The 15,455-nt window shown below is 36.9% G+C and overlaps 1 protein-coding gene across 2 annotated transcripts in view; it reads left to right on the top strand.

Moving 5' to 3' along the window:
* B3GLCT (beta 3-glucosyltransferase) overlaps nt 1-15,455 on the top strand; it is a 116,723-nt gene that overhangs the window by 72,870 nt on the left and 28,398 nt on the right. For both annotated transcript variants that reach the window (XM_044249546.1, XM_044249547.1), the window contains exons 11-12: nt 2,236-2,349; nt 10,528-10,627. In XM_044249546.1, the coding sequence (XP_044105481.1) occupies nt 2,236-2,349; nt 10,528-10,627 (214 nt within the window). The remainder of the gene's footprint in view (nt 1-2,235; nt 2,350-10,527; nt 10,628-15,455) is intronic.

Here is a 15,455-nt window from a genome sequence, read left to right on the forward strand (position 1 = left end):
TAAAATATTTTATAACTAGAATGAATTTAGTTTAGAATTCAAACATTGCTAATGAAATCAACCAATACTCTAAAAGTTTCAGGTAATTTAGAATCAACCCTAATTAAAGGTAAAGGTTTTACCTGCTGTTATAGAAGACTTAGCCTTAGCTTTGAATTCTTTATAGCTGGCAGATATGACAAACGCTTCAGGAGCTATAGTGATGAGGCGACAGATGATAAAAATTATTGAATGCTTTTGGGATTATAGAATCATAGCATCCTACTATATTAAAATGGCTGGTGTATTTTTATACAATTGGTAATGGTGGCAATAGTCTTGTACCAAATGATGAATTGCCTTTATGAATAAAACCTTCCTTTAAAATAGTTCCAGAGATAGCCCTAAGCCTTTTGTGGGAACTTCTACAAAATTCAATTATTTATTGAGCATCTACTACATCCTGGGCACTTGCCTGCTATGGGAAATGATTCGGATAGGAATTCTTACCTTAAGTGAAATTTCTGTTTCAGTTGTCTCAGACAAGAACAAGTAGTTAGGTACAGCAAAGAACTCACTCACACTTGATTTTAATGTCACTTAAATCAGCCGAGAAGAAACATTTCTGCTGTTTAATAAAGTCATTAGAGCAAAAGGGAACTGGAGGCTAATGGCTGAGGACAGCGAAAGCAGACTTTTGCACAGCTGAGGGCTGTGGACTGAGGAAAATTCTTGACCTTTCCTCACAGCTTCTTCCAGCATCACACAAGGGAGGACATTTTACCCAGGAGTGAATTAGCGGCAGCAGGCTGCCGGGAGCACTTTTCTGGGTAAGTCCTCCTGCGTGTGATACCCATGACAGACTGCCTCTGTGGTGACAAGGTGAAGTCTTTCATTGTGTTGGGATGTGAAAGTAGGAGAGGATTTGTTTTTCTTCCCCCTCCCTACCCACTCAGGCAGCCTTATCTGTTATTTATGCATCTTTGTCCATTTGACATAAAGAAATTTCTGCCTTTTCAGGATTGTGGAAAAATTGTATTTTAAGCCCTAAAAGTTATTTAGTGGGTTAAAATAGGTAACTTAGAGATTGTAATAAATGTCCAGAATTCATAGTTCTGTCTTTCTTAAAAGCTGGTGAATAATGGATAAAATGGTGCCCTTTTGTGTTTTATATACAAAGGGCTGTCTGACTTTGACTCCAAGTTTATTGACTTGCATAGCTAAACATTTAAGGTTGGCATTGCATTGGGAGTGTTTGCATATATTTTTATTTGTGCTAGGAAAAAGGGAAAGATAAATGACCTGATAAAATCTCAAAATACTGACCTGAAGATTTAGTTCACTGGAGTGGAGGTTCTTAAATTGCCAGGGTTTATAATCGAGATATGACCATTTTTTTTTCTCTATTGAAACAACAGAAACCTCTCCTCAAAATTTAGAGATGCACAGACAGTAGCTAAAAAAAAGTATATAAGAAAATAATTATGCAGCTGTTTGGTCAGGTGAATTAATATCAGTGATCAGGAAGAATTCTGTCAAATGTGGAAATAGGTGAAGCTTAAAAGTAGCTCTAAATTAGAGAAAACTAGGAAAGTTTTCTGTTTGTGTTTCTTTAATTAAAACAATTTATCTGTTAGTAGTTGAGGTCAGAAATCTGCAGTGGTTCTCAACCTTTTTTCTTCCACGTTTTTCCAGAAGCATAAAGAATATCAGCTCTCCCAGGCAGTGGTTCTCAGTGATAGGGTCATGCCCTGGGTTGGATTGCGTGGTTCTTTTGCAATCGTTGGGTGGGGACGTGTGTCATTTGAGAAGCCCCCATCCCCATCCTAAGGGAGACCCATTTGCATCTCAGCCAGAAACACAGACTATTCCCACCCCTCTAAGAAGCATTTGAAAAATCCAGTTGTGAATTTTAAATGAAATAGCATATGGGGAAAGAGGAAAATGAAAATACTTAGGTGTAGTCAGACCAGGAAATGGATCACTACATGGGCTCAAGGAATGAGGAATCATCAGAAATGGGAAGTGTTGGGCTCTAACATACACTGAAAACATCTCAAAAAGAGGGTTCCATGCAGGTGCTGTCATCGACCGACAACCGGACATTTCTTGGAGTAGGAAAAGCAAGCAGGTTGGGATGCCCGAAGAAGAACAAACAATGGTTCTCTTCCTTAATAAGTGATTATGCTGCCCTTCATGGTGCTAAGCTTTCCTTCAGAACTGTACCAGTAACTGTCACTTCTCTCATTTTTTCAGTCCCCATCGTAAAGCAGACCTGGGCAGGCCAGGCAAGTGTCATTGAATACTACAGTGATCACACAGAAAGTTCCATTCCTACAGTAGATCTGGGGATTCCCAATACAGATAGAGGTGAGTCCTTAATTTGTACTACTCCTATTCAGAGTGTCCATCATTATCCTAAATTAGGATAATAATCAAATAACTAATAAATATTATATTTGCCTTATGTAATTTCACTTTCTCCCCTCCCGGCATCTTTACTCATGGATAGGGACCAATTCTCTTGGATTAAGAGCTGCTTTATAAGTATTAAGAAAGGTCGTAAGTTGTTAGACCGTAATGATATGACTGAACACATGACAATTAGGATTATTTAACAGATTTTTTTTATACCTTCATAATTCACTGTGGCCATAATGGAGTGTCCAAAGTTAATTTATCATCTTGCCACACAAAGTTTCTCCTCAGTGGTTTAACCCGGCCCGGATTGTTCAGTGGCTACTATTTTCCATTGCCAAAGCCCCAGAAGAAGAGAAAGCAGGAACGAAGCCTATGGTTTCTCTCCTCATGGAGCTTAGGGTCTCACACTTTGTGTATCCCTCTCCAGTAGTGCTTAACCACATCCTACCCTGGTTATGTGGGGCATAAGCTCCACAAGAGTCATGTATTTTGTTAATATTTTAATGAGTAATTATTGGTAGTACACCTGTTTTTCTCTTGAGCTTGCAGACTTTCTAATTAAAAATTTTTTTATTTCAGAAAAATAGAGGTAGACATTTGGCCACTTTACCTTCAGATGCTCTTTGTTTATCTTAATTTTTATCTGGTGTTCCTGCCACACGTTTTTCTTTAGTTTTCTACTTTCCCATACCCTTTTATGAATAGAAAAAGAAATAAGTTCATTGTCTTGTTTTATTGAGTAATTTGCCTGGATTCTTTCATAGTCATCTCTTTTATAATGTCTTGATTGATAGTGTACAATGTAGAATCAGATATACCATTCGTCTGACAAGATTAAATATATTACTGAGTCTATCTATTGCTTTGTTCTAGAGACATGATTTTATTTTAAATTATATTTTATTCAATTAATTATCATACAGTATATTATTAGTTTCAGACATAGAATTCAGGGATTCATTAGTTGCATAATACCCAGTGCCCATTACATCAAGTGCCCTCCTTAATGCCCATCACCCAGTTACCCCATCCCTCTACCTACCTCCCCTCTAGCAACTGTTAGCTTCCTATAGTTAAGAGTCTTTTATGGTTTGTCTCCCTCTCTGACTCTGTGTTGTTTTATTTTTCCCTGCCTTTCTCTATGTTCTCTCTGTTTTGTTTCCCACTTATGACTGAAATTATATAATCGTTTTTCTCTGATTAATTTATTTTCCATCCATGTCATTGCAAATGGCATGATTTCATTCTTTTTGATGACTGAGTACTATTCCATTGTGTACATACCACATCTTTTTTTTTTTAATTTTCACAGCACTCACCATAGCACATACCCTCCCTAATGTTCATAACCTCCCTACCTTCTCCCTACCGCCCTCCCTCCAGCCCCCCTCAGTTTGTTTTGTGAGATTAAGAGTCACTTATGATTTTTCTCCCTCCCAATCCCATCCTGTTTCATTTATTCTTCTTCTACCCCCCAAACCCCCCATGTTGCATCTCCACTTCATCATATCAGGGAGATCATATGATAGTTGTCTTTCTCCGATTGACTTATTTTGCTAAGCATAATACCCTCTAGCTCCATCCATGTCATCGCAAATGGCAAGATTTCCTTTCTTTTGATGACTGCATAGTATTCCATTGTATGTATATACCACATCTTCTTTATCCATTCATCTGTTTATGGACATCTAGGTTCTTTTCCATAGTTTTTATTGCATACCACATCTTCTTTATCTATTCATCTGTCGATGGACATCTGGGCTTTTTCCATAGTTTGGCTATTGTGAATATTGCTACTATGAACATTGGGGTGTAAGTGCCTTTTCATATCACTACACATGCATCTTTGGGGTAAATGCCCTGTAGTGCTGGGTTGTAAAGTAGCTCTAATTTTTAACTTTTTGAGGAAACTCCCTACTTTTCCCAGAGTGGCTGTACCACCTTGCATTCCCACTAGCAGTGTAAGAGGGTTCCCCTTTCTCTGCATTCTCACCAATATTTGTTGTTTCCTGACTTGTTGATTTTAGCCATTCTGTCTGGTGTGAGGTGGTATCACATTACAGTTTTGATTTACATTTCCCTGATGCTGAGTGATGTTGAGCATTTTTTCATAAGTCTGTTGGCCATTTGTATGTCTTCTGCCCATACCTTAACTGGATTATATGTTTTTTGGGTTTGAGTTTGATAAGTTCTTTATCGATTATGTATGTTACCCTTTATCAGATATGTCATTTGCAAATATTTTCTCCTATTCTGTTGGTTGTCTTTGGTTTTGTTGGCTGTTTCCTTTGCTCTGCAAAAGCTTTTTATCTTGTTGAAGTCCCAATAGCTCATTTTGCCTTTGTTTCTCTTGCCTTTGAAGACCTGTCAAGCCAGAAGTTGCTGTGGCTGAGGTCAAAGAGGTTGATGCCCATGTTCCCTTCTAGGCTTTTGATGGATTTCTATCTCAAATTTAGGTCTTTCATCCATTTTGAGTTTATTTTTGTGTATGGTGTAGGAAAATGGTCCAGTTTCATTCTTCTACATGTGACTGTCCAATATTCCCAATACCATTTGTTGAAGAGACTATCTTTTTTTCACTGGACATTCTTTCCTGCTTTGTTGAAGATTAGTTGACCGTAGAGTTGACAGTCTATTTCTGGCCTCTCTATTCTGTTGATCTATGTGTCTGTTTTTATGCCAACACCATACTTCCTTAATGATTACAGCTTAATAATAGAGCTTTAAGTCTGGAATGGTGATGTTACTAGCTTTGGTTTTCTTTTTCAACTTTCCTTTGGCTTTGGGATCTTTTCTGGTTCCATACAAATTTTAGGATTATTTCTTCCAGCTCTGTGAAAAATGTTGATGGTACTTTGATAGGAATTGCATTGAATGTATAGATTGCTTTGGGTAGCATAGACATTTTAACAATATTTGTTCTTCCAATCCATGACCATGGAACATTTTTCCATTTCTTTGTCTCCTACAGTTTCTTCTATGAGTGTTCTACAGTTTATGGAGTATGGATCCTTTGCATCTTTGGTTAGGTTTATTCTTAGGTATCTTGATGCAATTGTAAGTGGGATCGATTCCTTAATTTCTCTTTATTCTGTCTTATTGTTAGTGTATAGAAATGAACCTGAATTCTGTGCACTATAAGTTCTAGCAATTTTAGGGTAGAGTCTTGGGTTTTCCACACAGAGAGTGTCATGTCATCAGTGAAGAGTGAGAGTTTGACTCTTTCTTTGCCCATTCAGATGCCTTTTTTGTTGTTGTTGTCCAATTGCTCAGGCTAGGACTTCTAGTACTCTGCTGAACAACAGAGAATGTTGTGAGAATGGGCATCCTTGTCGTGTTCCTGGCCATTGGGGGAAAAACTCTCACTTTTTCCCCATTAAGAATTATATTTGCTGTGGGCTTTTTGTAGATGGCTTTTATGATATTGAGCTGTGTTCCCTCTATCCCTACATGTGGAGAGTTTTAATCAAATGCTTTTTCTGCATCTGTTGAGAGGATCATATGGTTCTTGTCCTTTCTTTTATTAATGTAGTGTGTCCCATTGATTTGTGGATGTTGAACCACACTTGTAGCCCAGGAATAGATCTCACTTGTTGGTGGTGAATAATCCTTTTAATGTACTGTTGGAACCTACTAGATAGTATTTTTGTGAGAATTTTGGCATCCATGTTTATCAGGGATAATGGTCTGTAATTCTCCTTTTGATTGGAGTCTTTGTCTGGTTTTGGGATCAAGGTAATGGTGGCCTCATAGAATGAGTTTATTAGTTTTCCTTCCTTTTCTATTTTCTTAAACAGCTTCAGAAGAATAGGTATTAATTCTTCTCTAAATGTTTGGTAGAATTCCCCTAGGCTCTTTTGTTGGGAGATTTGTGGTTATTGCTTCAATTTCCTTGCTGATTATGGGTCTGCTCAGGTTTTCTATTTCTTCCTGTTTGAGTTTTGGTAGTTTATATATCTCTCAGAATGCATCCATTTCTTAATTTGCTGGGATATAGTTGCTCATAATATGTTTTTATAATTGCATTTCTTTGGTGTTTGGTTATGATCTTTCCTCTTTCATTCATGATATTATTAATTGGGTGCTTTCTCTTTTCTTCTTGATAAGTCTGGCCAGGGATTTATCAATTTTATTAATTCTTTCAAAGAACCAGCTCATAGTTTTGTTGATATATTCCAGTCTTCTTTAGGTTTCTGTTTCATGGATTTCTGCTCTAATCTTTTTCATTTTCTTCTCCTGGTTGGTTTAGGCTTTATTTGCTTTTCTTTCTCTAGCTCCTTTAGATGTAAGGTTAGGCTCTGTATTTGAAACTTTTGTTTTTTTGAGAAAGGCTTGTATTGCTATATAATCCCCTCTTAGGACTGCCTTTGCTGCATCCCAAAGATTTTGAACAGTTGTGTTTTCATTTTCATTTGTTTCCATGAATTTTTTAAATTCTTCTTTAATTTCCTGGTTGACCCATTCATTCTTTAATAGGATGCTCTTTAACCTCTATGTGCTTGTTCTCCTTCTTAATTTCCTCTAGTGATTGAGTTCAAGTTTTAAAGCATTGTGGTCTGAAAATAGGGAATAATTCCAATCGTTTGGTACTGGTTGAGATCTGATTTGTCACTCAGTATGTGATCGATTCTGAAGAATGTTCCATTTGCACTTGAGAAGAATGTATATTTAATTGCTTTAGGATGGGATGCTCAGTATATACCTGTGAAGTTCATCTGGTCCAACGTGCCTTGTTTCCTTGTTGATTTTCTGCATCGATGATCTGTCCATTGCCATGCGTGGGGTGTTAAAGTCCCTTACTATTATTGTATTATCAATGTGTTTCTTTAATTTTGTTATTAATTGGTTTATATAATTGGCTGCTCCCAATTAGGGGCATAAATATTTACAATTGTTAGATCTTCTTGTTGGATAGACCCTTCATGATATAGTGAACTTCTTCATCTGTTAATAGTCTTTGGTTTAAAATCTCTTTTGTCTGCTAAAAGGATTGCCACCCTAGCTTTCTTTTGTTTGTTTTTTATTTTTAATGAACAAAATTATTTTATTCAAAGTATTTTTTTCTTTTATGATTTATATGGGTTTAAAATTTTTCTTTTATGATTTATATGGGTTTAAAATTTTTTTTTATTTTTTTATAAACATATAATGTATTATTAGCCCCAGGGGTACAGGTCTGTGAATCGCCAGGTTTACACACTTAATAGCACTCACCATAGCACATACCCTCTCCAGTGTCCATAACCCCACCACCCTCTCCCCATCCCCCTCCCCCTGGCAACCCTCAGTTTGTTTTGTGAGATTTAGAGTCTTCCTCCAGATTCCAGCTTTCTTTTGATGTCCATTAGCTTGATAAATGGTTTTCAACCCCCTTACTTTCAATCTGGATGTATTTTTATAACCGTTTTTCTGAATTCTGGCTCTGATATCTCTCTTGTATCCATATTGATTAAGTGTCTGGCAGTTAGTACTGCCTCTTGTTCTCTTTTCTGTGGTGAATTTTTCCATCTTGTCATTTTGTCCCGAGAAGAACAGATGAACAAGGGAACAAAATACAAAGATATCAACCATGACCCCAGGAAAATATGTACTAAACAAATCAGAGGAGATCAGAAACCAAAAAGGAAAAAAGAATATAATCAAACAGGTGGACTGAACAGAGTAATACACTAGGTCCTGGGAATATTTTGGTCTATTTGTTAGAAAATAAATCCTAAAATTGTAAAGAAAGATAAACTTACATATATACAAAAATAAAATTGAATATGATGAAATGAGGCAAAAAATGAAGAATATATATGTAAAAGGTAAAAATGAAAATTAAAAAAGACTTAAAAGTTTTGATAAAATAAGAAACTAGTTGAAAAGGAAAAAAAATTGAACTGAAAGCCTGATGAATGAGAGAAAAACCTCAAATTCTATATTCTATTTTCCCCTAGTGCTGGAGTTTTGTCGACACAAAATTGTCGACTTCTGTTGTTCACAAGTTTGTGCTGCGTAAACTTGGTATTGGCCTGATGTTCCAGCAGGTCTTCTGGGGGAGGGGCCTGCTGCACTGATACTCTAGTGTCTTTGTCTTGGCGGAGTTGCCCCACACCTTGCTAGGGGGCCAGACTGAGCGTAAGCTGCTTCAGATTGCTGTATGTGGCTTTTGTTCCCTAAAGACTTTACACACTGTTTTAGAGGATGAGAATGGTTGTGGCCCAGTCTTCAGCCCCGCAGCTGACAATTCACACCCCACCTTCTTCAGTAAGCCCTCACAGAAAAGGAGTCAGTCACTCTCGTCTCCCTGGTTTCCCTCTGCATTCTGTGTTCACCCAGCCTGTAACTGAGCATTTTAACCTTAGGCACAGGACCCTGTGGAGTCTCCAAACTTTACAGGCTCCTGCAGCGCACACATATGCCACTGCTCGGGAGCAAGGAGGGGACTCTCACTCCTGCTCAGACAGCAGTCCACTGACCGTGCTGTGGTTTACAGTTTATAGCAACACAGAACTGAGAGCCCACTCCTGAGCTCCCTGATTGCAGCTGACTTCCCTACTCCAATGCTTGGGAACTCTGCCACACTCAGGCACCCCTATTCTTTTGGGGATCCTGAGAGCAGGCTGTCCCCACCTGGTATTCTGCCTGCTTCACCACCTGAGCACCTTTTAGACACATGGGAACAGATTTTTGTAAGTTCTGATTTTGTGCCCCACTGCTATAGCACTTTCCGATATCTGGCTTATGGAGGCTCCTCCCCCCCCCGGGTTTATCCTCTGATACATCGCCTCGGTTCACTTCTCCGCCCCTCCTACCATGCAAAAAGTGATCTCTTTTCTATTTGTAGAATTGCAGCGATTCTTTTCTTAGATCTCCGGTTGAGTTCACAGGTGTTCAGAATGATTTGATAGCTATCTAGCTGAATTCCTGGGACCAGATGAAACTAGAGTCCCCCACTCCTCTGCCATATTCCTTTGGCTCTGGAAAAATAATTTTAGATTGAGTTTTTTTTTTTGGTTAAGCTGGAGTTTTAGATTTCAATTTAAGTTGCTTTTTCATAATCATTTATTCATACATTCCTTGTTTGAGTTCTTAATTTGTTTAGTCTGACATTATTATTGCTATTTATACTCTACCTTGTTCCTATAGGAGTTTGAAATGGCTTTCAAATAATGGTTAAAAATACATAAAGAGATCAAGAAAATGAAAATAAAGGTCACATTGAGTGGTTTAATATTGTTAATATTAGCTTGTTCTCTATTGTGTCACCAAATATTTTGTTGAAATCAGGGGTATATTGTTATTTATTGATTTGAGTTCTCTCTCCAAGCATTTTATTCTTATCTTGGGACCCAGCATTTTCCCTTAAAGCATTGACCTTTATCTGTTGGCATCTGAAGAGCTATAACTCTTAGTCCATACTATGCTTTTAGAGAAGAACCTGCCACAGTATCTGGCATACTGGAAACTTAATAGCAAATATTTAAAAAGTAAATCAATGGAGATATAATATCCTACTTTTGTACCATTGTTTCCCAAGTTTTAATGCTTAGGGTTCTAACCGTTCCTTCAGAATATACCTAAAGAAAGGTGCCAGACTTCTGTAGTTTCTAGGAGGCTTACAACTTTGGAGCAAGAATACTATCTTAGCTCTGCCTCAGATTAGCTAAGTGACCTCCTCTCTCTGGGTCTCCCATTTCCCCATGTGTGAAATAAACGGCTTAGACTTCATGATCTCTGAAGTTCCCACTGGTTCACTATGTCTATGAAAATGAGAAAAGGCTAATTTTAAAAATTTCTATTTGTGTATGTGTCAGGATCTAAGCTTTTAAAACTTTAAAACTAAATAATGTAAAATGAATTATATATGTATTTTATTTTTAAATTTTTTTTTAAAGTTTTACTTAGAGAAAAGGAGAATGTGGGGTGTGGGGAGGGGCAGAGGGAAAGAGAGAAACTCAGACTTCCTGCTGAGTGCAGAGCCCAGTGTGGGGCTCCATCTCTCATGATCTTGAGATCATGACCTGAGCTGAAACCAAGAGTTGGATGGTTAACCAACTACACCACCCAGGCTCCCCCTAAAATGAATTATATGTGCATTTTAAAGAAAATATTCACTGTAAATTTTCTTCTTGCCTTTCCTAGGTCATTGTGGAAAGACATTTGCTATTTTGGAAAAATTTCTGAATCATAGCCATGACAAAATTGCATGGTTGGTCATTGTGGATGATGATACATTAATAAGGTAAGGAGTATTTCTCATCCTAGGATGACTTTAAATCCTACATATATTCATATGCAGAAGCTATGATGGGTACTTTTCTTCTGGTCAAGATGGAGTAACAGGGATTAGATTTACCCTTATATCTGAAACAACTCCCCCAAAAGGACAAAATATAAGAAATGAGGGTTTTTAAGACACTGGACATTAGGCAACAAAGGACAGTGACCCCTGAGACATGTGAAACATAGGAGGTGAGTTCTATGGCAGCCCCAGCTAATTGCCTTAAGGAAGTGTAAATAACTGCTGAGCATTCCTCTGCGGGGTGGGGAGGTATTGGGAGGTAGAATCTGGCCAACTCTTGAGTTGAAGAGATGATGCTGAGAGCCTGGGGTGATTGAGGCCATTAGTTTATAGAACATAGCACTGGAGTGGGAGAGATGCACTGAAGAACACCAGAGATCTGTACTGAACCAGAGTTCAGTACAAATGTGTGTGAGGAAACTACTGGAGGCTGGGGAGAGAACCAGCCAAAATGATGAGAGGGGATGGTGGCCAACACACAGGGCTCAGTAGAGTACCTGTTCCCACCAGCCAGACTGGGAATTCTGGATCCATAGGGTATTGGGTAAAGTATATAGAAATGTCTTTTTTTAATAGCAGGAAACAAACAGTTAAGGTTGGATTAAGTACTGCTCCATCCAGTCCTGCCCAAGAGACTTTAAAAGGCCCCCAAATAGCAAACTATTTCCAAGTAACTATCTGGATCCAAGAACAAAGCTTAAGAAGATTTCTAGAAACACCAAAATATCCATAACCCAACAGAGATTCATAATGTTTGGCATTCAGTCGAAAGTTACCAGACATTCAAAGCAGTAGGAAAACACACACATAATGAGAAAAATCAGTTGATTGAAATTACCCAGAAATGACAGTGTTAACTAGTTGTTATAACTACCAGTTCTATTATAGCTTAATAACTATTCCATTTATTAAAAAAGGAACATGAAAGGTATAATAAAACCAAGCTTCTGGAGATGAAAACTATATTTTCTGAGGTGAAAAATCCACTGGATGAGATTGACAGAAAACTAGATATTTCAGAAGAAAATACAAGTGAACCTGGGAACATGGCAATAGTAACTATCCAAAGGAAACACAAAGATAAGTAATTTAAAATCAGTGAACAGAGCATATCTGAGTTGTGGGACAATCTCATGTGGCTTTGTATATATGCAATTTGGAGTCCCCAAAAAGGGCACATGACAAATTTTAAAAAAATATTTTCCAAATTTGATGAAAACTATAAACCAGCTGATCCAGATACTGATTCTAGATCAGTGTACCCTAGATTAAACTGTGAGCATCCAAGCAGAGCACAATCTCTCCAAGAATGGGGTCTTTTTTCAAGGACATCTTATATAGCATTTATTATATCTGTAACCACTTCACTTAAGTTATCAATCTTCAGTATAATCTACATTAAAAGTTTTGCCACATTTTCTTATTTGCCAGCAATAATGTCTAATTGCCCAGTGCGGTCTTAAATGTGTTTTTTATTTTGAGCTTGGCACTTTTGCCTTGCAAGACTCTGACATCATTTTTGATTGCATGAACTTTGACTTCTCCTAAGACATAAGCCTGAATAGTTGCAAGATTTAGAGTCAGGTCAGAAATTCAAAAACTGAGGGGTACCTACAAGGTTCAGTTGGTTAAGCATCCAATTCTTGATCTCAGCTCAGGTCTTGATATCAGGGTCATGAGTTTAAGCCCCACTTTGGGCTCCATGCAGTCATACAGCCTAGTTAAGAAAAAAAAAAAAAAATTCAAAAACTAAAAAAAGGGAAAAAAGTAAAGGTAGAATTTTAGACTCAAGAAAGAAAGAAGGCAAATTTATATCTGGAGTTATATACTAAAATATCTCAAAGTAAATAAATTCAAATGAAAATTTAATAAGGGACATGGATGAAAATTAGGAAAGTAATACAGAAAATGGGGTCAAGTACTTAAAAATGTTAGAAAAAAGTGGTTCAAATTGAAGAGGCAATGAAGTCCAATACATGTATAATTGAAATACCTGACTGAAGAAAAAATAAAAGAACAGAAATAACATTTAAATACCAGAAATAAAAGAGGACATAAAGGAATATATTGAAAAGGCCTACCTAGTAGGTGCCTTGGAAAATTGACTTCAGCTTCTTCACATCACTGGGTAAAACTACTGGGCTTCGATAACTTCCTCTGAGTCTTGAGGCAAAATTACAAAATAACCTGTAGAGCAAGAAAGTAGCACCAGCATCAGACTTCTTAGAATGACTTAAGTATGGTAACAAATGGTAGAGGAACATGTTAAACTAAAAAAATTGTGAGTCACAAATTTTATGTGCAGCTAAGATTCTCTTAAGTATGAAGTCTATAGGAAAGTAATATCCATGAATCAAGGGAGCAGTATGCACATGCATCCTTCCTGGGGAATATATTAGAGAACTTCATGCAAATGAGAGAGGAAATTTGGGCAAGAGGACTGATGGTGGACATTTCATATATTTAACTGTAAAACAGGGTTGGGGATGTGGGTAGGGGAATAGTATATAAATGTAATATGTTTGACAAAGCAGAATCTTGAAACTTTTAAAAAATGGAAAGAAAAGGGAAAGTAGAATAAGATCATGGCTTACTGTATAGCTAGGAGATGAGATTCAAAGGGTATCATATAAAACTGACAGATCTAATAACAAAATGTTAAATAAAACATAATAAGACATAAAAAGTTAAATATAAGATCATGGGAAAAACTTTTCCAACACAAATTTTTTTCTTAAAAGAAACAGTAAATAGTATATGTATAATTAAAACCCAAAATAATTTCATGTTGAAACCAAATATTACCAGTTTTTCACTAAATTTGAATGGGTTTAACTTACCAAAGAACTTTTCAAATGGGCTCATAAAGCAAACCCCAACTCTGTACTTTTATATAAGAGACCTACATAAACATAGTTCTTCAAAAAAACCTAAAAATAAAGAGATGGATAAAGACCTGGCAAATCAATGAGAATAAAAAAGTTCAATTCCCAGTTCTAAAAGCTGGGAAAAAAAAATCATAAAGCCAACCCCCCAAAAACACAAGGAAGGAAATAATAAAGATACATGCAGAAATGATGAGGTAGAGAAAAAGTTCAAATTAATCAGAATTTTGTTTCCTTGAAAAATTGGTACTGAATGCTTTTCTCATTTAATGGTATCTCCTGGAAATCAAAATTCACAGTGTATTTAGTATGCTAGTCTGTGTGTAAGAATGAAAAGGAAATAAAGCATATCTATATCTCCTTATCTTTACAAAATCAAGTGAGGGACAGTTGAACCAATAAACCATGAAGTTGGTTTCTTTCTTTCTTTCTTTTTTGTTTTTTTTTTTAAACATTTTACTTATTTATTTGACGGAGATCACAAGTAGGCAGAGAGGCAGGCAGACACAGAGAGAGGAGGAAGCAGGTTCCCTGCAGAGCAGAGAGCCCAGGACCCTGGGATCATGACCTGAGTCGAAGGCAGAGGCTTTAACCCACTAAGCCACCCAGGCGCCCCTGAGGTTGGTTTCTAAAAGGGTTGGGTGGGAGAAGAGGATAGACGGAGTAGGAGAGGGTGTGATACTTCTGAATTTATCTTTTAATTCAGTTGAGTTGTGGAAGCATGCTCATATTTTACATATTTGAAAAATCAATAATGACAGGAGAAAAGTTAATAAAGATGAAAAAAAGATGAACTCAACTGTGTTTCAAATGAGAACATCACAGTGAAGGAAAAATGGTTTCCTGTTGGTCACATCTTGGACAAGCACCATGTAATTATGGACAACAATGAATTATGACCATTAAAATTAGGGATAAAGGAGTTCATGCTTATAAGAAGTAGAAAATAGGTATGTTCATCAGGAATAGTGACCTGTAGTTCTCCTTTTATGTAGTGTCTTTCTTTGGTTTTGGTATCAGGGGAATGCTGACCTCCTAGAATGAAGTTGGAAGAAAAGCTTTTTTTCCTCTTCTGCTTTTATGAAATAGTTTGAAAGAAGAGGTATTAACTCTTTAAATATTTGATAGAATTCACCTGTGAAGTCATCTGGTTCTAGACTTTTGTTTGTTGGGATTCAGTTTCCTTGCTGGTAATCAGTCTGCTCAGATTTTCTGTTTCTTCCTGATTCAATTCTGGGAGGCTATAGGTTTCTAGGAGTTTATCTATTTCTTCTAGGTTACCTGAAACTAATATAACATTGTATGTTAATTACACTGGAATTAAAAAAATAGCAATGGAAAAATAGTAAAACTGTCCAGTGGAGATACCAGACAACTTGACTAGGTGAACAGAATAGGTACCACTGTGAAGATCAGAAGGACATCGTGTGTCAGATACAGCATCACATATCCAATACTGTGACTGGGAATGCATATGCTGGGCTTTGTCATGAGGAAGCACAAGACTAACCCAACAGGAGGATCATTCCATTAAAAATAGGGGAGGTGCTTTTATTATTAAAAATACCAGTGTCACAAAAGACAAAGAGAAGCTGAATAATTTTCAGATTAAGAGAGAATAAGGTGATATGATAAATAAATGCAATAAGAGATCCTGAGCTGCATCCTATACTGAAGGGGAGATGTGCTAGAACAGACATTGGGTCAATTGATAAAATTGGAATAAGGGTGGTAAATTAGATAGAAGCATTTGTTTTCAGTTTTGGAATCCTAATTAAGGCTGTTAGAAACTTCTGTGTATATATCTTTGTATACGTATTTGTCTTGGCTAAATACCTATGAGTAGAATGGCTGAAACATGTAGGTGTGTATTTGACTTTTTT

Source organism: Neovison vison, chromosome 5 (assembly GCF_020171115.1).
Source record: "Neovison vison isolate M4711 chromosome 5, ASM_NN_V1, whole genome shotgun sequence".
In the NCBI taxonomy this organism is placed as follows: Eukaryota; Metazoa; Chordata; class Mammalia; order Carnivora; family Mustelidae; genus Neogale; species Neogale vison.